At 35.4% G+C, this 22,728-nt stretch overlaps 1 protein-coding gene across 4 annotated transcripts; it reads right to left on the bottom strand.

Moving 5' to 3' along the window:
* Window positions 1-656: 656 nt before the first annotated feature.
* LOC146165528 (contactin-2-like) lies at window positions 657-22,345 on the bottom strand. 4 transcript variants are annotated; one of them, XM_083381422.1, is made up of 24 exons: window positions 21,938-22,345; window positions 21,447-21,590; window positions 20,550-20,684; window positions 19,594-19,689; window positions 19,302-19,529; window positions 19,143-19,239; window positions 18,727-18,905; window positions 14,680-14,961; window positions 14,428-14,565; window positions 13,160-13,297; window positions 12,291-12,386; window positions 11,917-12,153; window positions 11,750-11,846; window positions 9,685-9,863; window positions 8,987-9,268; window positions 7,155-7,302; window positions 6,186-6,313; window positions 5,923-6,107; window positions 4,151-4,256; window positions 3,089-3,379; window positions 2,684-2,754; window positions 2,495-2,620; window positions 2,034-2,139; window positions 657-1,587 (listed from the first exon to the last, which is right to left on the bottom strand). In XM_083381422.1, the coding sequence occupies exons 1-24, from the start codon at window positions 22,041-22,043 to the stop codon at window positions 1,460-1,462; spliced, it is 3,723 nt and encodes a 1,240-aa protein (XP_083237548.1). In that variant the 5' UTR covers window positions 22,044-22,345; the 3' UTR covers window positions 657-1,459. The 4 variants fall into 4 exon arrangements, with proteins under 4 accessions (XP_083237548.1, XP_083237547.1, XP_083237549.1 ...); XM_083381421.1 differs by having other exon boundaries at window positions 658-1,587; window positions 20,550-20,687; XM_083381423.1 differs by lacking the exon at window positions 21,938-22,345 and adding an exon at window positions 21,748-21,928 and having other exon boundaries at window positions 660-1,587; window positions 20,550-20,687.
* Window positions 22,346-22,728: the final 383 nt, after the last annotated feature.

Here is a 22,728-nt window from a genome sequence, read left to right as displayed (position 1 = left end):
CCTGACACCGGCTTGAATAGTTTTATACTCGCAACATTGATTTACTTTTTAAGCTTAAATATTTTTTTCTGTTTTGGTTACCTGTGTGGGATTTAAGCACAATGAAAGAATATTTATTGCAATTAAACAAACGACAAACAGTACTTACACAGGTACTTACGATACATACAATAAATTACGTCCGTGTACGGTACGTAGCGATCTGACCCCAGCTAAGTGAACAGTGGAACTGCTAAATTAACGATTTACAACATTTCTTATATAGCCTACATCGGACATATGTGAGTAATTACCAATTCGTTAGAAAACGCGACACAAAACACGACTTAGGAAATCGGCCATACGACCAACAAAATTACAATACGCGACGGGAAATTAAAGTGACAGCATGAGCGATTCAGCCGGCAGGCTGTTCATAGAATGGACAGAGTTGACGGGGTCACAGAGTTCCAAAGAATCCACTACACCTGCAACCTTTGTGGTTATAATTATTCAAATTAAGGACAATAAAATGGGACAGTTATCTACCATATGTTGCTAGCTAAAAAATTTAATCTCCAATTTAGTCAATTAGACTTTTCGGCAACTGTTCTGTTTTACCTAATTCTTGCATAACTCCATTCTATGAATAGTCCACTGCCAGGACTTCGCAGTTATTGTGCATTGTAGGTGGGCTACATCCATTCAGAATACATGCTTCTGGAATTGATGAAATACTAAATCTTTAAGACTATTTCCTTTATGATTTTTGCCTCAAATAGACTTGCATAAGCTCGTTGAGTAACTTAAGTGGATTCAATTTATCAAAAATATTCAGTAGAGTTACGCTTTCGAAACTGGCAGTTTTTGATTGCGTTCGCTGTAATGAGGTTGCGGTTAAGATATAATTAAAAAAAGAAATCCTACCACGTAGAGCTAGCTTAGAACATTCTCACTGCAATGTATCTCTGACCAGTTTAGCCTGGCGTCGTTATTTGCTCACGATAAATCCCCACGATAGCCGGGCAGACATCGTCTGTATGAACTGTCATTCACTGTGTGCATGAACACCCACGCACGAAAATAAATACGCAGGCGACTTCGGAACTGCTGTGTAATAAAACAATTTGGAAAAGCGCAAAAATGTTGTAACGTATGGTAAAATTAACTTAAATAGAGCGATTATAAAAGTTGATATGATTATAGGTAAAAGATGGAAAGCATTCGTGCGAAAAGCGAATAAATGCTTTATGATATTTTGAGAGGTATGGCCTTGTGCTTTCCCACCACTGGATTCCTGAGAATTACAATAGAAATGAGAACTACAAAATTACAAAGAGAATTATAAAACAAAAATTATTTTAAAGGTAGTCAAAACCTAAAGGCACAAGTGGTTGTAAAACATCAGTAACACTGTTTTCCGTGAATTCAGAATTGCACTTCAAGACTCTTCTTTTTTTGCAGCGTTTTTCTTGTGTAGTCATTTTCGAACGAGCAGTACTAGTGGTAGTAGTATTACACCAACAATGCACGCGATTGGTGCTGTAAAAATCCAAGTGATTGTGACATTTTGTTCTTTCATGCCTGTATTTTGTTCGGGCTTCATGCCTGTCAACACAAATTGTATCAAAATTTGTTTTTTTAGAAATAATACGCAATGGATTATTATTATATATCGTTAACTAAAAATCATTTCTAAAACCGGAACGCTAGCGGCTATCACTATATCGAAATTTTACAAACATTTCAAAACTTTTAAGCTTTTTATTACGAACGTTTTATAGTTCGGTAAGTTGATTGCTTTGTATTCAGGCATTTATATGGTTGGCAGTTAAGTTTTCGGCGAAATGGGTTTGGGATGTTTTAATGACACGGTTTTTAACGTATGGCGATTTGGACTTCGAAGTTGTTGTTGCCTTGCCATACTGATTTTTAATGCATTAAGGTTCCAAACCGACAAAGGTCTACTCAAAAATAATCTCAAAATAACAGGCAAACGTATTTCCTCACAAATGCCGACAACTATGTATAAAGTGTATTCTATGTTGTTGTACCTTTCAATCCTGGAATGTCTTCGGTAGATTGTGGTTCACTAAATCTACTGGAGCCTTTGTCATTCGAAACACTTACAGCAATATAAAGATTTGATGTGGGTTGCATCTGACAACAAAAACAATTAGTAACAATATATTATTTTGGGCTAAATAAATGAAACGATCTATCTAAGTTATTAACTTTTACATTTCATAAGACCTTACAAAATCAATTTGGCGTTAACTAGGTTTACACGCATGGCAATCCCTGAAAAAAAAAAATTTGTTTAATGAGCTAAACGCCTGTTTATATTGTAAATCACAACAAGTAGTGCACTAAGTTTATCTAAAGCAGATAATTGCAAATTAAATATATATTTACATATGTTACAACAATTTATCAAACCCTCTGGTTTCACACTTTCAACCAAAGTAAATGTATTTGAGTTCCTAAAATTGTTGAATTTAATATTGATACTTACTTCATATAGGTACGATGACATACCACTATCGACTTTAACAAAACTTAATTTGCTTTTTGTTTGGTCTCTGATTGAAATGTTGTAAAACAATAATTTAGATGCTCCCCAATACATTTTTTCTTCTGGCTGTAACAGACACAGGTTTATTTTATCAGGAAGAACGAGCTCACATCAATGTATAACCCTCACCTCCCACGATATTCTGAGTTTTCCATTTTCCAAGATGTCTAATTGTAATTCTGTTGGACAATGTGGTGGTTCTGCAGACAAGACAGATGATAAACATGCTTAGTAACTATGTAATGATGGCAATTTATGATTCAAGTAATATTAGCTAGTTTTCAAAAAAGTTAAAGCGACTCATAATATCAAATAAAGAATCAGGAGGGAATAAAACGACCGCAATGAGAAGTTCACGAGCAACAAAATAACACATTTTAATTTTGTCCAAGTTTTCGTCCAACTGTGGAGCTTAAACTCACAGAGGTCAAAATCAAATCATTGAGTTCAATAAAATAATTGCAAATGTGCTCTTGAAACCTAGTACTATTCAGTGATAGAATTATTTTCCAATTGGATTTATTAGATTCTTACCTCCTGCACGGGTACGAGCAAAACCACTTTTCCCACTCCTCACACTTCTGCCATTTATATTGTAAGCTGCCACCCGATATTGGTAGCCGTTAAACGGAAGTAAATATGTGATGTTGAGTTGATTCTGACTTGTTGTTCCGGCAGGATTCCACTTTTGCCCATATTCATTCAGTAACTCAACTGAGTAGTGTGTAATTGCATCGCCGTTATCGTCTGGGGCTTTCCATGTTAATAATTGCCAAGTGCTCCCAGAACCATCGATATGTACATTGTCAGGTTCGTTGGGTGGTGCTGTAATTAAATGTCATTTATAAGCCACAAAAATTGACAACAATAAATAATAAAGGTTTCCAGACACCGGTCAATAACAAATACACGTCGTTTCAATGTAATAGACTCGACAATGCAGATCAGCGTTTCCCAAACTTTTCTAAAAAAATTTCCTGGTGGACCCGTTGCAATTATTTTGATCTTTCGCGACCCTATAAAATCCAAGGGTGAGCTGACCCATGTTTCTTGTAGTACACTAGTGCAGTTACGATTCTATATAATTTAATAATAAAGCATAACTAAGCATAAGACAATAATGATGACAGATAAAGCATGAAACATTGACTAATGTTTATGTTGAAAAACCTAAAGACTAATTCTCATTGCGAACCTTCTAAAACTGTTGTACCCAGTTGGTCCACGGACCCCAGTTTGGGAACCGCTAATGTAGATATAACCAAATCTTAGGGTGTTAACTAAAAGGCTAAATTAAATGTAGGCCTAAATAATAAGAGTACTATTTTTTATATGTCTTAATAGTAAATTAACCAAAAATAAATATAAAAGCATTGTATGTTGTTACACAAAAGAAGACGCAAAATGTCGAATTTATGGGGTTAATAATATAAAAGTTAAAAAGCATATTATGTTTTATTTCCTTTTTAGCTGCGAGGGCTAGCCTACATTTGGCCTTGATAGTTAACACAAACTACAATGTTCTTTGTCACAATTGCGAAAAAATACTACTTTTTTCACAGTACGACATAAGTTTACCAAATCAAGTTTACTCACATTTGACAGTTATAAATGAATTGGCACATGTTCGGTTTCTTCTATCAATATCAACAATGGCGCAACATTTGTAAATCCCTTGTTCACTTTTCGTGACTTCCATTAACTATATTTGTAACAAGAGAAAAATTGTAAAATATCCTTCGTGATATTTATTTCTCTGTTACTATTAATTGCTTAAATTGTAAATTAAATCTGAAGTCAATTTTCTATTGGATTTTTATTCTTCTGGAGAGGTTTCTATACGGTACGATACAAAAGCGTAAGTAAATTGTTTGATTTGACAAGTTAAGAAACAAAGCAATACTTCATTAAGTAAGCATTCCAAGACCAAACGTGAAATAGTGCAAAATAGCCTGATCTAAAAATAGATCTAAAAAACTTAGGTTTTTCTTTAAGGTTTTTTTCGCGTCACTGTATATAAAGTATTAGTAGAGCAATACACTACATCAGGGGTGTTCAAATGATTTCTGCGTCGATCCATCACAGACAAACCTGACAACATGATGATTCACCAAATACGAATAGTAAACATATTGGACACGCTTTAATTTTTATGGGGTTTATTTATGTAAAGGTACCTTACAACATATTGATAACTTCGCAAAAGCAAAAATTGAAGGGGTTTACAGCACCAAGATTTGTTTGGTTCAAAATTCGAGCCCAAACTTCGTCATCCATACTACTAATGAAAAGTGTAATAAAACTTCTTTGAAGAAACGCGATAACTTTAATAGTTAATCTTTGTTTAGTGTTTGTTAACCTTTAACCCAGGGCGCACGTGACAAGCGAACCAAGCGCGATTTTTTTTAGGTACAACAGCATTTCTTTTAAATTTCTTGCAAGTTTTTATAACATTGCCGAATAATACAAAATGTTAAACATTATATGACCAACATTTTTGACAGCGTTTTCCATTAACGGTAACGAAGCGCTAATCTGGTTTAAAAGACCGCATCAAAACGTAAACAAGCCGGACGTAGAAAGGATTCGCGCGAAGCGGGGACATTTTTCAAACTTACGTAGTTAAAATAGTCAAAAAGTATTTGAAATGGACTTGTGTCTAGTTTGTCAAAGAGGCATCAGCGGGGCGCATCCGGCCGGGGGGCTGTAGCTTGCCGAACCATGTTTTAAACTTTAGGTCTTACACTAACAAAAAATTGGGACTCTCTGCCGCTGACTTATATCCTCAAACGTTTTATGCTTGATTTTTTACAAAATTCATCAACACTGACAAATGGTATTCACATGAAAACACTCTAGAAAGTTCATTTTTTCAAAGACTACATTGGAACATCCGCACAAAACGCTGAAAAGATCCGGATCCGGATCGCGATCCGCCATTTGAATATGACCGCACTACATGCTTCATTAAAATTGCATTAGCGAATTTAGTTATTATCAAGGTAATCTGGCTGAAATTTAGTTAAAGAAACCCCATGATATCCACTGAGATGAATAAAAGTTGCAAAACGTCAAGGTCCTGCCTTTCCGTTATATATATTATATTAAGAATACCGGTAGCTGAAAACTTATTTTGTCGGTGAGTCAAAATTTGTAAGGTTTCTGCTTTAGTTAAACCTTGCTTAATTGTTTGTTAGTTTTTACTTTTAACGATTTACTGTTCGGGTAAATTTGTTTTGATCTATTGCGATAGGAATTTTCGAACCTTACAAATTAGAAAATGTTAAACCTTGTTGTACTTGTTATCTAAACCAGAAATCTATTACGTTAGCGTTATCTAACAAAACAAAACAGTAACAACGTTTTACCTTAACTTTAGTTTGCGATACTCTTTTAATGTGCTCTTCGTAAATATCAATAGTTTTCCGATCAAAGAACCACTCCCACTCGACTTTTAAGAACCGTTGATCAACTGTGACATTGCAATCCAGGTAGATTGACTCTCCCACCAAAATTGATATGTCAGCTGGAATTATCGTCAGCTTTGTTCTATCTACATCGAGTATACACGTTTAATTGCGAAATTCTTACTCGGAGTAAGCCAAAATTATATTTTCGATACTGTATTTACCAAAGACCTCCAAGCGACCACAACTTTTTTCTTTTTCTTTCAAATTTGCAGCCGTGCAACAATATTCACCTTCGTCAGATTTAGACAGACTTCGTAGCACCAAACTGCCGTCAGATTTATTATATTTCCTTAACGAAAGAAAACCAATGTCAACTTAAAAGAATAGGAATATCAAAAATATGATTTATGGGGTGCCAAACTGGTGGCTGTGAGGCCCATTACTTGCGGCCCGCAAAAGCCTTTTTAAAGGCAAGTGCTGTACCAGTTTTAGATCTGCACATCGAAATCTTGGCCGGTTTGCATCTTCAAATGTGAGTATATCAGTTCAAACCAGGTGTTTTAATCTTGTGGCGTCCGAGTCTCATGCCGCCCTTTAGGCCTTTACTGACACACATATGGCCCTCGTAATATTGCATTTTTTACGCCTTGATTGCATATTGTTTTAAAATTTTTAAATACTGTTTAAAAAGATGGATTTTCTGCTTTTTGACACGAGTTTGGAAACCAAATATGTCCCAAATTGTATAAAATAGTGACGTTTTTGATGCCTAAAAATATTTTGCGAGTGCCCTTGCCATCTCATGCTGTTTGTATTTATGAATGCTGCTAAAACGTCTATATGCATATTTACACTAAAAATTAATCTAGTGCACATGCAATTCACATAACATTCGATTTTGAAACAATTCTTGTTTCTTATTCGCATTGGTGCGGCGTACATGAATTATCTCATGAGGTCCTCATTAAGACATTCGTTTTACACTTTCCGATATAGTCTCCATAAAGCCCCTATGTATCAGCAGAAAACAACGACTATGATTATACTGGTAGGAAAGAACGACTATTAAAGTTTTTTCGGCCACAAATACATTTTTTTCATCAGTGGTTAAACAAACAAAATTGTAATGAAAGCATAAAACAATTTTTTATATAATAACACGTATTTGTAATTTAACACGTACTATATACCTGACGTTATAAACTATGTCATTGTCATTTCCGGTCCAATGGATGGTGGGTTTTGGATATCCAATGGCTGCGCATTTTAATGTAACATCCGATTCGACAAGTGCTTTTGTTAGTTCCGGGACAGGTGTCAAAAATTCGGGCGTCATTTCTGCAAAATGTTAAAGTAGTATATAAGTTGAAATATATAGCATTTACAATGTAGTTTGTCACAGTGGATTTGTCACCAGTTAATGTTTAACATGTAGTTTCCAGTGGGCCAAGAAACGATGGTACTTCTTGTTTTGTTAACTTTTCCCTGGGCATGTAACTCAGGTTATGGTGCGTTTTCCACATTTCTTGTTTATTTAAATACTAATTGTTGGCCGAAAATGTGTTTCCCCTATAAGCTGACTTTACAAATAGTTAGTTTTTCAGGGAGTGGTTTTTGGCTCGTGTCGGAGTGCGCTGTATTTATTTATCAAAATCTCGTCATCCATGTTTGCAAACCTAAACGCTTGAATATTATTATTTTATTTGTTGTCCCATATACGCCGTAAAGCGGTGCCAATATATTTTAGCAGAGGGTATTGTGCTGTGCTGCTATATTGCGCCAAGGTAACGTAAAGCGTTTTGAGTCTTTTCATGATTTTGGGGGCGCTGAACGCACTTAAGGGGGCGTTACTTGAAAGTACTTATATCAAAATTTTATAAAAAGTTCACATAAAAATTGTAACAAACAGCACTGTAGGACGTAGGTAACTTTTAACCTTAAATGACAACTTCCGTACTGCGAACTGTAGTAGTTTCCCGATCATTGTTACGTAATAATTGGCTTTATTATGTAAAGCTGTTGGTTGCTGTTGCGTTTCACCATTTTATACGCGGCAAAATGTTTGTATTTTTAAACCAGGGGTCGCCAACCTACGGCCCTCGACCCGCCGCCTCTTTGACAACCAGACATGAGTTCATTTTAAATACTTTTTGACTATTTTAACTTAGATCTCTCTACGTCCAGTTAGTTACGTTTTGATGCTGTCTTTGGACTAGATCAGCGCTTCTTTACCGTTGGGACGGGAAGGTTGCCAAGGAGGTCGCGAACAAACGGAAAACGTATTCAAAAATTTTAGACATATATTTTTTAACATTTTTTATTTTTTTCGCCAATTTAATAAAAACTAGCAGGAAATTTAAAAGAAATGCCGTTATACCCCCAAAAAATCGCACTCGCTTCGCTCGCCAGGTGCGCCCGGACTTAAAAAGATTAACAAACACTATTACACTTTTCATTATTAGTATGGATAACAAAAAAATACGAGGCCCGCCTGATTCACAGTTGTTCTAACAATTTCCTTAGTTAACATTTTGTGCAGCCCACAGAGACATTTATGAGTTTGGTTGGTTCCCGTGACTAGAAAAGTATTTAAAGTCCTGATAATGACATAACCTGGTGAAATAATGTATGTATAAATTCCAATAGTGAATGTATGTGAGACAACCTAAAATATCGCTGACAGCTTATCGAAACGAAAGTGAAGACAACATTATGTTAGACAAGGATTAATATAATACTTACTGTAAAGCAAGATGAGGGGGGCGATATGAAATATTATTGAGCCCAAGGGGGCACTAGTGTAAAAAAGGTTTGGAAACACTGTTTTAAATGGTGCGGTTATAGAAGATAGTCTGCCAGGGTTCTTTGCCAAATAAGCTAATTAAACAAAAATGTTTCTGACACTTACTGAATAAACTGAAAAAGGTAAACAAAAAAACAACCCCAGCAAATGCGCTTTTTTCCAAGACAATTACTGTTCATTCAAGGCTTAACTTTAAAAAAAGAATAAAATATAACGTACCTGGTATTCTAAGCACGGCATTTGAAATCAAAATTCCAAGTGGATTTTCAGCCACACATTGATATATTGCCACGTCATCTTCACCAACTTCCGTGATTGTCATCACACTTCCGCCTTCCGTTCCCGCGCTCACACTCACACGTGACGTCATATCAATCGGAACTCCGTTTTTGAGCCACTTGTAGGTTGGCGGAGGAATACCTGATGCTCCGCAGCTGAATGTTGCAGTATATTGAAAATCAACGTTTTGAGAAAATATTCTTCGTTTAGGAAACAGAGGTTCTAAAAATAATATATAGTGTCAATACTTAGTGACATCAAAAAAATGTGTTACGAATAGAATCGTGATTTTAATCCTGTAGTGGTAAGCAGATCCTGTGTTTATATAATTTAGTATTGCCGATTTTGATGATGTAATTTAATAGTTTATAAGCCATTTAACTTTTCATTTATATATTAAAAAACAATGGATTATATGACATCCTATGAGTGGACGTTATTTTAGTTATGTAAATGGGTAAAATGCCGGCTGTAGTGCCAGAGCCAGACTCGGAGAACCGATGAAATCCCACACTTAGCCGGAGTCCGAATCGGGTTAATTTTTTTTGGGCCGGAGTCGGACTCTGGTTGTTTAAAACAGAGTCTGTAACCCTGGTTTAATTTAGCAAACTTCTTGCAAAAATATATATTAATTATACCTGAAACTATTACATTCCCTTGTGTTGTAACAAGCACCTCCCCATTACTTGCCGTGCATCGGTAAGCACCAGTGACGTCATGTGTGACGTTATGGATTTGAAGTTGTCCCGCGTCGGTAATCACGTGATTAGTGGGAAGAGATCCGTTAATTTTTGTCCACTTGAGGGTTGGAGTCGGACTAGTTTTTTTTTCAAGTTAGATATATTAAAAGTTGCAACTATAGGTGGGCTTATTTTACATAGAATACAGAAATTTAAACAATAAAGGAATTGTCAGTAAATAAAAAATTGGAAATGGCAAAATACTTGGCTTTTGTTTTGTGCTATTGACTATAAAATGCTTAAAAGGTACTTCTCACTGGTTTACAAATTTCAACTCATTGAAAGGTCCAGCCACCCTATTAGGCGTTTCCCCTACTTCGAGGTCACTGATTCCGAAAATGGCAGTAGTTTTTCTCTATCACGTCAGGTTTTTTCTGTACAGAATTTCGAAATTTTATAAAAAAGCAGCAATTTATGGTTTTTGATGTAAGTCTGCCCTGTTTGTGACAACATATTTTAACGTGTTACGACACTATTATGTAGTCTGAAAAAGAATTAGTAAAATTCTAAAAAAATGGCTTGTTAAGAATCAGTATATTTTTGCAATGCGGTTAATACAGCCTGTCTTCCAGAATAGTTGGAAGCATATATAGTAGGGGGGGGTCGCGAAATCACTTTTATTTCAAATCCACCTGCCTAGTATGGATTTTGATAGATAGACACCTAAAACCATTGTATACAAAAATTAAGCTCATTTGAACATGTATTGGAGTGAGAAAATCGAGTTCAAGTTTTGCGGAAATTCGCAAAATCAGGTAAAAATGCGAAATTTTAGTTTAAGTTTAACCTATATTTTTGAAGTGAAATTCATCTGCTGTGACCTAATACTTGTTTTTTTAGACATTTATGGAATAACTGAAGCAAGTAAGATCTGCAGAGTTTGCATTTTATCATTTATTTGCAGTAGTATTAAAAATTAAATTTGTGCCGATAATCAAAATAAAAAAGGCAAAATTTTGGATTTGCCTTTAATCTGTACTTTTCAAGTAAAACATGACTTTAAATTAATGTTTATGGAAGATAAAACTCACTACAAACAGATATAGCGGCAGGAGACTGTGTTTTAATGCTAATTGGGCCAGTATTAAAAATTGAATTTTTGCCGAAAATGTCAAAACAATAAAATTTGTCCAATGTTGCCTGTCACTGCAAATGACGTAAAGTTCTGCTTTGATTAAGAATTTTAGATGATGCATGGAGTTTTATGAAGTTCAACTTGGAAAGAATAATTTCCTTACTTATTTGAAATTTATAAACAGTTTTACTTGCTGCTTTTAGATTATATTAGCTCTTTCAATTGACTGGGAATAATGCGCAATTTTACTAAACATTATTACAAGTTTTGGAGCACGATGGTTGGAGGTTGTAGTAAGACGTAGTAAGAATATGAAAGTCCATACAGAAAAAAATGTGGGCATTTTAAACGTTTCGAAATAACTCTTTATTCATTTTCATCATGTATTATATAACCTTTCGGATTTTTTCCAACCGATGTGGGCCTTCTTCAGTAAACTGGTTCTGTTGGATATTTCCAGTTTTGCATTTCGTTATAATCGTCCGATTTCAATTTAGTGTTTTTGTATATTGAACTGTTTCACACTGTCATCTCCAAATTAATTTTGGCCATGTATCTTTTTCATATTATGGACCGCCTTTCCTCGTAATATTGGATCATTGTCAGCCCCTTACCAATGCTACAATTCCTCTATCCTTCTTTTTATATAAAAAAGGCGTGTGCATGATTAGGCGGAAGTACAGTGGAAAGTCATCTTACTGCAAAAGTTAAATCTCTAACAAGACTGTATTCAAATTTTTATAAATTATGATTTAAGTCCCCTTTTTACATGTTCAACGAAATATTCGTTTTTTGCCTCTAATTGAAAAAAATTCATAACTCAAAATCCTGACGTGATGGGCAAAAATGAATGCCAGATTTAAACTAAAAAAAAACTAAAAAACTCACTTTCCACCAGCGAAGCACTCAAGCATGACAGTTGAACCCACTTCAGCATACGTCACATTTTGGGGGTTAAGGAGAATTGTTGGAGGATAAAGTTTGTCTAAGTTGACAAAATGGATTAGTCAGATAAATTACAGAGGCTACTTAGAAACCTTTGAAAACATATTTACCAGATAATGTTACATTTAAATAAATATCGCTCGATGCTTTTCTCTTTTCAAGACCGTCCCCGTCGGGCCAATTCCACTTATAACTAATAAAGCAGAAATAATTATCAGTTAGGTCTGTTGTGGGATTTGCAAAGTAGAGGGTTCCATCAATTTGCGACACGTAATGTTCAGCAGTGTTATGTCGTCCATAGTTGATGCCCTCATTAACAGCTTCCCATACAAATTCAACCGACTGTTCTACAAATCAAATAGTGAATAATTAAAGAAACAGTTCCAATCGCCAAATTAAAAATAGACGTCAGAGTTAAATTGACAAGCTAGAGATAATTTACAGTAGGCAGGTTTCACTAACTGGTCCCTAAACTGTATCTTACTTGAAGCGAAGTTTGCAATTTCACATGGAATGGCGATTCCTTTACCGGCTTCTATTGTGTATGAATCTTTACTTCGGGATCCAAAGTCATTTATGTCTGTTATGAGCATAAAATTGACATAGAACTTTATTTTTACACCGAAAAGCCATTGCAGACTCACCGAATCTGTCGATCAATGATGCAAGCAGAGCAGACTAGAAAAACAACTACAACTGTATGGTTGTTTCTCGACTCGTTCCCTTCTGAGCCTGCATAGCTCAGTTGGTAGAGCGACGGTCCACGCTTGACCGGAGGTCGTGAGTTCGAACCTCACTGCAGGCTAGTTGTTTTTCTAGTCTGCTCTGCTTGCATCATTGATCGACAGATTCGGTGAAGAGTCTGCGATGGCTTTTCGGTGTACTAATAATACGTAAGCCGTTATCGTTGGTCAAAAAGCAGCTTCAGAAGGGCTAGATCTCAGTTGTAAGCACACATATATGTGTGTACATATGTTTCAGAACTTTATTTTATAACTTTTATCCAACCCTGTTCTATAAACGTGCTTCTAAAATGATTCAAGTAGAAAAAATAAACAATTCAAAATTTGAAGACTGAATAGTGATGTATCCAGCTTTTAAATTAGAAAGCATTTCAAGAAAATCAGCATTCGTAAATCGCGCTATAGTAGGCTACTTTTGTAAAGAAAACGGGTATACCGCCTTTTGGGTATTTACTATTGTTACATACTAACTTATATTGTTTTGTCCCAAGCATAATTATTTCGTTATAAAGCAATCAGTCAAAGGACATCTTTGGTAATATATAGGCAGTCATTGTTCTCACCAATATCAATTTGCTATTTTAATTTGTTTTACCCAACACAAGCTTACACTCAATCACAAGTTTTCCAGTATTGCTTTTAGCTGAACCTTCGTCACTTGTTGCCAAGCAGTAGTAATCCCCCGCATCTGATATCCGAAGATCAGTAATCGTAAGCGTTCCAATTTCGTTGATGTGATATTTGTGATCTTTATCGGAAACAAACTAATATTTTTTATACAAATAAACAAAAATAATTGCACGTATAGGCTATACAAAATATTTTTTGTACAGCATATGTTTTGAACATTTTCAGTTAACTGATTTAGGGGGATAGGCTAACATAACGTGTTGGACAAAAATATTAGTTTTGTCATTGAGTGTTCAATGTTCATGCGGTTCTACAGCGAGAGGTTGCCCACGGCCCCTGAGCCGCGTGCTCTAGTCACGTGTCTGTAATTATTTATTGTGTTGCGCACTGATTGTATCGCAATGTAAATTACGCGACTACTCGCCTATAAATGCTCGTGCCATTCTTGTGTTATTCCCCATTCGAATTAAACCAGTTACTTACTTGGACTCTGTTTACTATTCTTGCAAGGCAAACAAAGGTTAGAAACACAAAAAAAAAAAAAAAAAAAAGATTTTTAAATAAATGCCAAATTGCCCATACTTTAAACTTTCACCCTACGGGGATTTCCACCAGATGGGAATCTGTCGTACTCGAATCGCAAAATGCTTTTCTAAGCGGCAAAGTTTTTGAATACTTTACAGTTTACATGAGACACCGAAAACCATCGCAGAATCACCGAATCTGTCGATCAATGACGCAAGGCAGGAAGTGTACTGTACTGTAGTGTAGACCAACTTTATGTGAAGTTGCTTGTACTAACAGATTGAGCAAGCATTAGCGTATGGTTGTTTCTCGACTCGCTCCTCTCCGAGCCTGTATAGCTCAGTTGGAAGTGCAACGGTCGTGGTATGACCGGAGTTCGTGAGTTCGAAACTCACTGCTGCAGGCTAGTTGTTTTTCTAGCCTACCTTGCTTGCATCATAGATCGACAGATTCGGTGAGTCTGCAATGGCTTTCGGTGTACTAATGATACGTAAGCGTTAATCGTTGGTCAAAAAGCAGCTTCCGCTGGGCTAGACAGTTGTTAACACACGTATGTGTGTGCATGTTTCATTGTACTTTACATGGTGTATTTCTTGCTATATTTGCGCCAAGAAAGAACAACTTGTTTTAATGTACGACACATCGTAAGCCAATGCACCTTACTTTGGAGTGAGACATAGCTTTGACATTATTGTCGGTAAACGTTGTCAGTTTAGGACTTACCATTTGTAATTGCAATTCCGTCTTTTAACCACTGGTAAGTGCACTCCTTAAGGTTGGATTTACATTCAAACTGCGCTTGCTTCGATTCACCATCAAATCTAACATACTGATCGCTCGGTTCTCGTAAAAACACGTAGTCTAAATAAAATGATCGGATTTGAATTGCTTACCGCCAGTTTGTAGATAAAAATAAAACTACTACAAGTAAATCAGAATTGGAAATAATAGCTAGAACGTAAATAAGACTTTCACCTTTTAAATTGAGTTTAGCATTTGAAATCAAAGTTCCAGCTATGTTTTCGGCCACACATTGATATATCGCCGCGTCATCTTCACCAACTTCCGTAATCGCCATCACACTTCCGCCTTCCGTTCCCACGCTTTCACTCACACGTGACGTCATGATTATTGGCTCACCATTTTTTAACCATTTGTATTTCGGTGGAGGGATACCCGAAGCTTTGCAATGGAACTTTGCTGTCTCTCCACGCTGGACACTTCGTGTAGAAATCGTTGTACGCCACTTTGGTGTTTCTGAAATGTTTTAAAGGGTTTTTATTAAGTTACTAAAAACATATTGGAACTATAATTTGTTTGGTATTTTTGGTAATTTTTGTTTGGTATTTTATTTGGTTTATTTGAGAACTATATTTTATTTGGCACCGACAAAATCAATAATACTGTTAAGTAGGCTTGCCATACGTCCCGGTTTAGCCGGGACAGTGCCGGTTTTAAGGCATTGTCCCGGTGTCCCGGCCGGTTAACCAATTTGTCCCAGATTTTTAAATTTTAGATTTATCAAAAAAAATTTTAAAATGTAAAATTCTTGAGTTAGCCATTTAGCAATTCTTTCTCAAAACTATAAAAGTAATACTTTTATTTTAGGTTGGTAAGGCTGTAAGCAAATTTTTTTAACATAAATTAATTATTTTTCCAGCGGGTGAGGTTGCTGGGGCTAGGTCCTTTTTTGCGTGTGGTGAGGAAAAAAATGTAAATGGATATTATCTGGCGGGTGCTGGGAGATAACTTTTTAAAGGAGGTCAGCGAGCGCCGTCGCAAACCGGTCACCGTTAAGCAATTTTTATTTTCAAGGACTTTTTTCACGTATGACGCAGTTTAGTGCCGCTATTATTTGCTTGAATATTACGCAATTCTAAACAATTGCTGTTACAACTTAAAGTTTAACATTTGTTAGTTATTCTAGATCGATAAATGTCGCAGGTTTTCAGCATTACAAATCAAATTGAAGTCAAAACACACTGATTACTTTAACAGAAAAAAGTTTTAATGTTTCCAACTTCAGACTTATATGTTTAAAAACTTCGTGATGTCTGTTACCGCGCAAAATTTAGGTAGAGTTCGCAAAATTTTGCATTTAAGGCGGCGGTTTTAATACTAACCAATTGTCAGTTTTAATCGAGATTTTACTTATGTTGGACGCAATATGACACCAGGATTACGTGTTTGCTGAATATCACGCCATGCGCACAATGGCTGCTATACAACAAGGTTTTACGTTAGTGAGTGGTTCCCTATCGATATATGTCACTGGTTTTCGTTACGTAAAATATGTTTGACGTTCTTAGCAGTTGGATATTTACTCGTTTTATTTCAAATAAGCACACATTATTTGCAATTTTGTTTTGACAAAATGCAAAATATTAGTTTGCGAAGACGAACAATTAGATGTTTCACAATCACGCAGATAAATGTGTTAATTTATAGCACGTCATCCGATTAAATGCTACTTCCACGCAGGCCAAAGAATATGACTCAATTTGTGGGGAATCATATAGTTACTAGTCAAGGGCGACCAACGAAATTGTTATGGACACAGCGCCTTTTCCAACATGTACGGCCTAATATTGATGCTGGTTTCACGAGGGCCGCATTCTACTTTAATTGTAGAAAGCCTTTACGCGACTCATTTTTTTAAAATACAGAATATTACTTTCGGTTACAATTTAAATTACTTGGACAAACCACACTGAAAATGCCCCCCTGACAAAATATAAAACAACCGCAACCCCGTTAACTTAATTATTGTCATTAAATTGTTTTGTATTAGGTCTACAGTAAGTTTACTTGCAGTTTTCAATATGCGTCCCAGATTTACGTTTCTAAAAGTCCTACAAGAATTTTCCGTATATTTAATTCACTATAATAGCAAACCACAAACGGAACTTGAACATCACACATTCACTCTACACAACGTATGAAGTTACAATTGGCATTATTTCACTCTAATCTTACACAAAGGTTGTAGTAGTTGGCAAAAATCAGATTCTTAACGATTCACAACTATATTTTGGTACCCTTGGGCATCAGAAATGGCACCCCGGTTGAGAACCACTAAATTAGTACAATTAAAAATCTAAACAAGTAAATCCTACAATTTAACAGTAAACGAAATTCTAGGCCAATACAATTTCGCGAAAACAAATTGATTCATACCAAATCAAATAAAAAAAAAATCTTTGTAACACAATATTTTCGCCACATTAAAAATTTCCCAAAGAAATTGAAACAAGTGCTGGTGTAGAGTAACTTTCTGATTAGTTCAACCTACGCTCATTTAGGTTGGCCGTGGCTTTTTTACACAAATTCTTTTACAAATCTACACTACTTTTTAAAAGAAATTATATTTTAGGTAATTTCAAGGCTACCTAGAGCTTTGTCGGAGTTCAAATAAAACGATTTGAAATGAAGTGAATTGCTTTTATCTTTCCGTTAATGCTTGACGTCACACTTTGTGGCGGAACTAAAATAAATCCTACTAGTAAAAAAGGCGAATCTGCTGTAACAAAACACTATCAACATATACGAGACAAAACACTGTAGTTGCCAGTGGAAAAAATCAATATTGTGTAACGCTTTGTGGAATCCACATTGAGAAACTTTCTCAATGTTTTCAGTAATAATAAGCTGAATAGTGAACCAGCGTTTGGTGACAAACAAGCTGGCTTTTGGTTCCAGCGTTACGCCACTCGTTGTTTTCATGCCTTCACCACGAGATGCAACAATAAGAGTCCCGAATTTGATGAAATTTTTTTTTTTTTTTTCTGATTTTCGTTACGTAAAAGATGTTTGACGTTCTTAGCCGTTGGATATTTACTCGTTTTATTTCAAATAAGCACACATTATTTGCAATTTTGTTTCAACAAAATGTAAAATTTTAGTTTGCGAAGACTAATAATTAGATGTTTCACAGTCACGCAGATCAATGCAATAATTTATTAACACGCCATCCGATTAAATGCTGCTTTCACACAGGCTAAAGACTCTACATTTGTGGGGAATCATTTAGTTAACCCATTTCAGGCACAATAAGCAAAAAACATACAAGGGACGACCAACATATATGCTGTATATAACAATTAACGATTGTAAAAATTAAAATGTTTTATTTAGAAAAAATTAAAATGTTAACGACGTTACGCACTATTTAGCACTCAAGCCAGGATATTCCCTATCCGTAACATTACTTAATAACATGGTAAATTACCTTTTTAAATCATCGGAAAAACACGCGGCTCAAGCAAATGACGTACAGCATAATATGTATGTAATAGTTCTAAGGGGCCAGCTTGATGAAATCCTACATTTTGTTTAACTTATGCTGGAGAATAATTTGGTCCAGGAATACGAATTTGTCATGTACACAGCGCTTTTGCCAACATGTAAGTACGGCCTAATATTGTTGCTGCTTTCACGAGGACCGCATCCTACTTTACTTATAGAAAGTATTTACCCGACTCATTTTATTCACAACACAGAACATTACTTTCGGTTACATTTTAAATTACTTAGGCAAACCACCCTTAAAACTAGGGCCCTGAAAAATACCCCCTGACAAAATATAAAATGACCGCAATTTCGTAAAGTTAATTACCTACATTAAATCTTTTGTATTAGGTCTACATTAAGGTTATTTGCAGTTTTCAATATGCGTCCCGGATATACGTTTCTAAAAAATGGCAAGTCTACACATAGTGCACTTGTGATATGTACGCGAACCGACTGTTAAGCAGCTAAAATTAAGTTAAATGGCATTAACGTTCTGCCTAATCGAACAGTAACTTATATTAATTCGTACAACACCCGCCCTATTCAAGTATAACAAAAGTTCGCCTCTTTTTAATAAATTTTCCGAACACGGTTAATTTAAGCAACCAAAAAATAGGGCAGTTGAAAAAGCATTTCCAGTTGGAAATGCATTTTTGTTTAAGGTAACTTTAAAATTAAGGCCTACATTCCTTTTATCTTAAAAACGTAATCTACAAGTTAAGATGTTTTTACCTTTTATCTCCAGTCTACCACTTGATGTCACACTTCCCAGATTGTTTTTAGCCTCACACTCGTAATTTCCTTCCATATCTACTGTGACGTCATGAATCTCAAGTTGACCCGCGCTCGTGATAACGCGACTTGAAGGAAGTTTACCATTAACCTTTTTCCAAGAAATGTTCGGCGTTGGACTGAAAAGTACAGTAGGTAATTTACTAATTTATCGCTTTGGTCGAGTACGATTTCTTGTATAACTGTCTTTAAACATGTTGGGCGATCTTGCTTGATGACTTAAGTTCGTAGGGTTTATCAAGGCGGGTTCGATAATAATTAATTCCAACAACTTTAAATACCTACCCCTGCAGACCATCAGTGAGGTCTGCAAAAAATCGTTGTGGTCAAGAGATTTAACGAATAAAACTACTTACTTCCCACTTGCAAAACATTCCAATACGGCTGTTTCACCAACATTAACATACGCGATTTGTTTTAGATGTAGCAATATTGCCGGTGCATAATCTTGTTCTAATATAAAACAATAAATATTGTTTTATGTAATTTTCGACATTACTTGCAATACCACCTACCTTTTCCAGTAACTGTAAGATCAACACCATGTGAGTGTTGCTCTCTGTCAATATTAAAGTATTCCTTTTTCCCAGTAATGTAGCAAGTATAAACAGCCGAGTCATCAATTGTTGGGTTGGAGAGATACAGAGTTCCGTCAGTTTGCGATACGTAGTACTGGGATGTGCCCGGATACTCAAATCGTTTAGAGATTTCTTTCTTCTCCCACGAGAAATGAACCGAGTTTTCTAAACATATGTGCAACCACAGTTTATTATTTCGTTTGTTGTAATATTACAAATTTTATCTTACCTGGAGAAAAGTTAGCTCCATCACAAGTGAGTTTCACACCAACACCTTGCTTTGTTTCAACTGGTGAGCGAGTATTATCTAGGAATCTTCTAAAATCTACAAATAAACAAATGTTGTCACTTGCTTGTTATTGGCAGCTTTTGTGGTATATTTAGTTCTAACGATAGGTAATACTTAAGAATACCATCCTAACCATTTAGTTGTGTATTAACCGTATATGCAAGAACATTTGGTTGTGATATATAGGTAAAAATTAAAGTCACCAAAAAAAAAACATTTAACACTTTTCCAATGTAACCGCAAGGCAATCTATTTTGCGAAGCTAGCTTAATTTTGTATGGTTGAGCACAATACGATGAAAAGTAAAATGCTCGTAGCACCCCAGTTTCAAACTGGTCCAGAGTTTGTCTATAATTTAGGCAATTTAAAGTACGTTTCCGCAGGTGGTTGTTTCCTTTTAAAAAACACATAATTTATTTAAAATTGCCACATGACTGCCTGCTACCCGCTGTGGTTTTGACGGCATGACACTTATGTATTTGTCCCTTACAATACATATGGTACTTAGGTACGGTACAGTTCTAATTACAAAAAGAAAATACTTACATTTGGCCTCTATAAACCCCACGTTTCTTAACAATATTTAAGACTACCATCCGAATTATTAAGTTGTGTGTTAACGGTATATGCAAGAACATCTTTTAGTTTAGGTATGTAGGTAAAAAAATGTTAGCAAAAAAACGTCATCACCATTTAGCAAAGCTTAGTTTGAAAAAACTTGCAGCTTGACTATTGCAGCATAATGTGATTGGCATAATACACATCCTTTTTTTAATATTGGCCAGTTAACCGCCTGCTACCAACTGATGAAGGACGGCATAACACAAATGTTTGTTCCTTACAATACATATTATGTTTTTTAGGTATAGTTCTAATAACAAAAAGAAAACACTTACATTTGGCCACTATGAACCCCGCGTTGCTTAAGGCTGTTCCTTCGTGATTTGACGCTAGACATTGGTATTTACCTATGTCTGAAGCGTCAACATCCAATATTGATAGAGTGCCATCTTTGTCCAACTGGTATCTGCCTTCTTAACACAAATGTCAATCTTACAAACGTAGGTCTGCTGACTGACAGTTTTATTTGTTCATAGAATTGGCGTCACACAATTGCTACTACTTTAGAGGAACTTCAGTCTGATCTGACTGCGTAAAACGTTCTGCATTCAATATAACGAGTCAAGGCTTGAAAGACGTTATATATTTAGGTAAATTCATCAGGTTTCGATAGATTCCCTCTAGTGTTTTGATAGTATTTTAACCCGATGAGAAAAAATGCAAATTTAGGGTAAATATTTAAGCTCTTTGTTTAGAGAATTTCAATTCAACTGATGTCTCACTGTTTGACAAGGCGTTAGGGCATTGTTAGTTTTGCACGAATAAAGTTTAAAATGCCCCTCAGCCAAGCCTTGGCATTTCACTTGTTTTTGTTTTAATTTGGGTTTCGGCATTTCCACTGAACTATAATAGAAGTCGAATATTTTAACTGATACATTGCGTGTGAACCAATTTCCAATAATACCTCCATTGATATGAACATATCTAACAAGCCAGTCTAAGTTTCGCAATTAGGATGCGTATACATTTAGTCTTTATTAGGAGCCGATATCGTAAAAGGTACAACACTCGTATTGTTCATATTTTCCTGTCTGTTAAAATAAGCATATGTGTAGCAATCTTAATTATACCCCTTGAAGTTGATCGCGATTTACCGGTTTGCAAACAAAGTTGGATATATATTGGCATTTCTAGCCACTGATAATGAACTGTAAAAACAAAAATTGTTTTACCTTTAGTCGTAATAACTTCTCCATCTTTTGTCCATCTATATTGCGCTCTTGTTAATTTTGTCTTACAGTTTAATGTGGTGTTGACAAACCTTTCCGTAACGTCAACAACTTTTATGTTGTTTGGCTCCAAGAAAAATAAGTTTGCTGAAATGACGAAATAGCAATATTAGAATATAACAAAACAAAGTTTAACTTTACGTGACGAAATACATTTTACCTAATCAATATTGCGGTCATTGGTTTTGAAAATATATTTTATTTTATTACGTTTAGCCTATGTGTTACTAACAAGCCAGACTACCTGAAGTTAAGGTGCTAAGAAACAAGCTTATCAAAATGAAATGCACATCCATCGTTGTCATTCTTTTTTCATTTTACCTCATTTTATTACTAAGAATACCTTTGCACAAAGCGACGGTCTACTATTTCTAGTGGGACCTATCGACAGAAAAAATCTTGTAAGGTTGCAATAAATATTATGTTAAAAATACCTCCTTCTGAGTTGGTTTTGATGTTAATGAGTTGGTTTTGATGTCGACTTGGCTTTAGTGGTTCCCTAAATGAAAAATGGATGATACGTCTATGTTGAAATAACATACATTTTTTTTTTTATTAGCTATGGATCATATATAGATTAAACATATTGCAATGTTGTTCCACGATGAATATTTTCAACAGTATTTTTGATAAGTTGTTATTGTTAAGTCTCTTATATTGTCAAACATGCATCTGAGCTTATCAAAATGAATAGGCCACTTGCAGCTTGTGGTCACGTGACTAGTTACCGCATAGCAACGCGTTACTGGAGAGCAAGCTAAGTCACGTGACCGCAAGTGGCCTATTGCACATCCATCGTTGTCCTTTATTATTTTAATACTTAGAAATATCATTAAACAAAGCAAAAGTCTACTATCTCCTAATAGGACCTGTCGACAGGGAAAAAAATTGAAAGCTTACAATAAGTATGATGTTAAAACTGCCAACAACTTCTCAATTGGTTTTGATATTTATCGTAGGTCAATTACAAACGTCAGGCATTATGCGCAAAACTTTGAACTGGTTTGTATTGTTTTTCTGTGAACATATTCTTTATACAAACTCTGCTGAACTAAGAAAGGCAGCAACAAAACATTAACTTTAAATCACGAGCGCAAATATTTAAGTTCAACAAACGCGCTCATATGGGACATTCCCAGTGGTGGGATTTAGCCGGTTCGCACCGGTTCTATAGAACCGTCTCGAGAAATTTTATGAGATTAGCGAACCGGTCAGCATTACTGGT

This window comes from Ascidiella aspersa, chromosome 2 (assembly GCF_963924565.1).
Source record: "Ascidiella aspersa chromosome 2, kaAscAspe10.2, whole genome shotgun sequence".
NCBI lineage: Eukaryota > Metazoa > Chordata > Ascidiacea > Phlebobranchia > Ascidiidae > Ascidiella > Ascidiella aspersa.
This window is presented reverse-complemented; position numbering and strand designations above follow the sequence as displayed.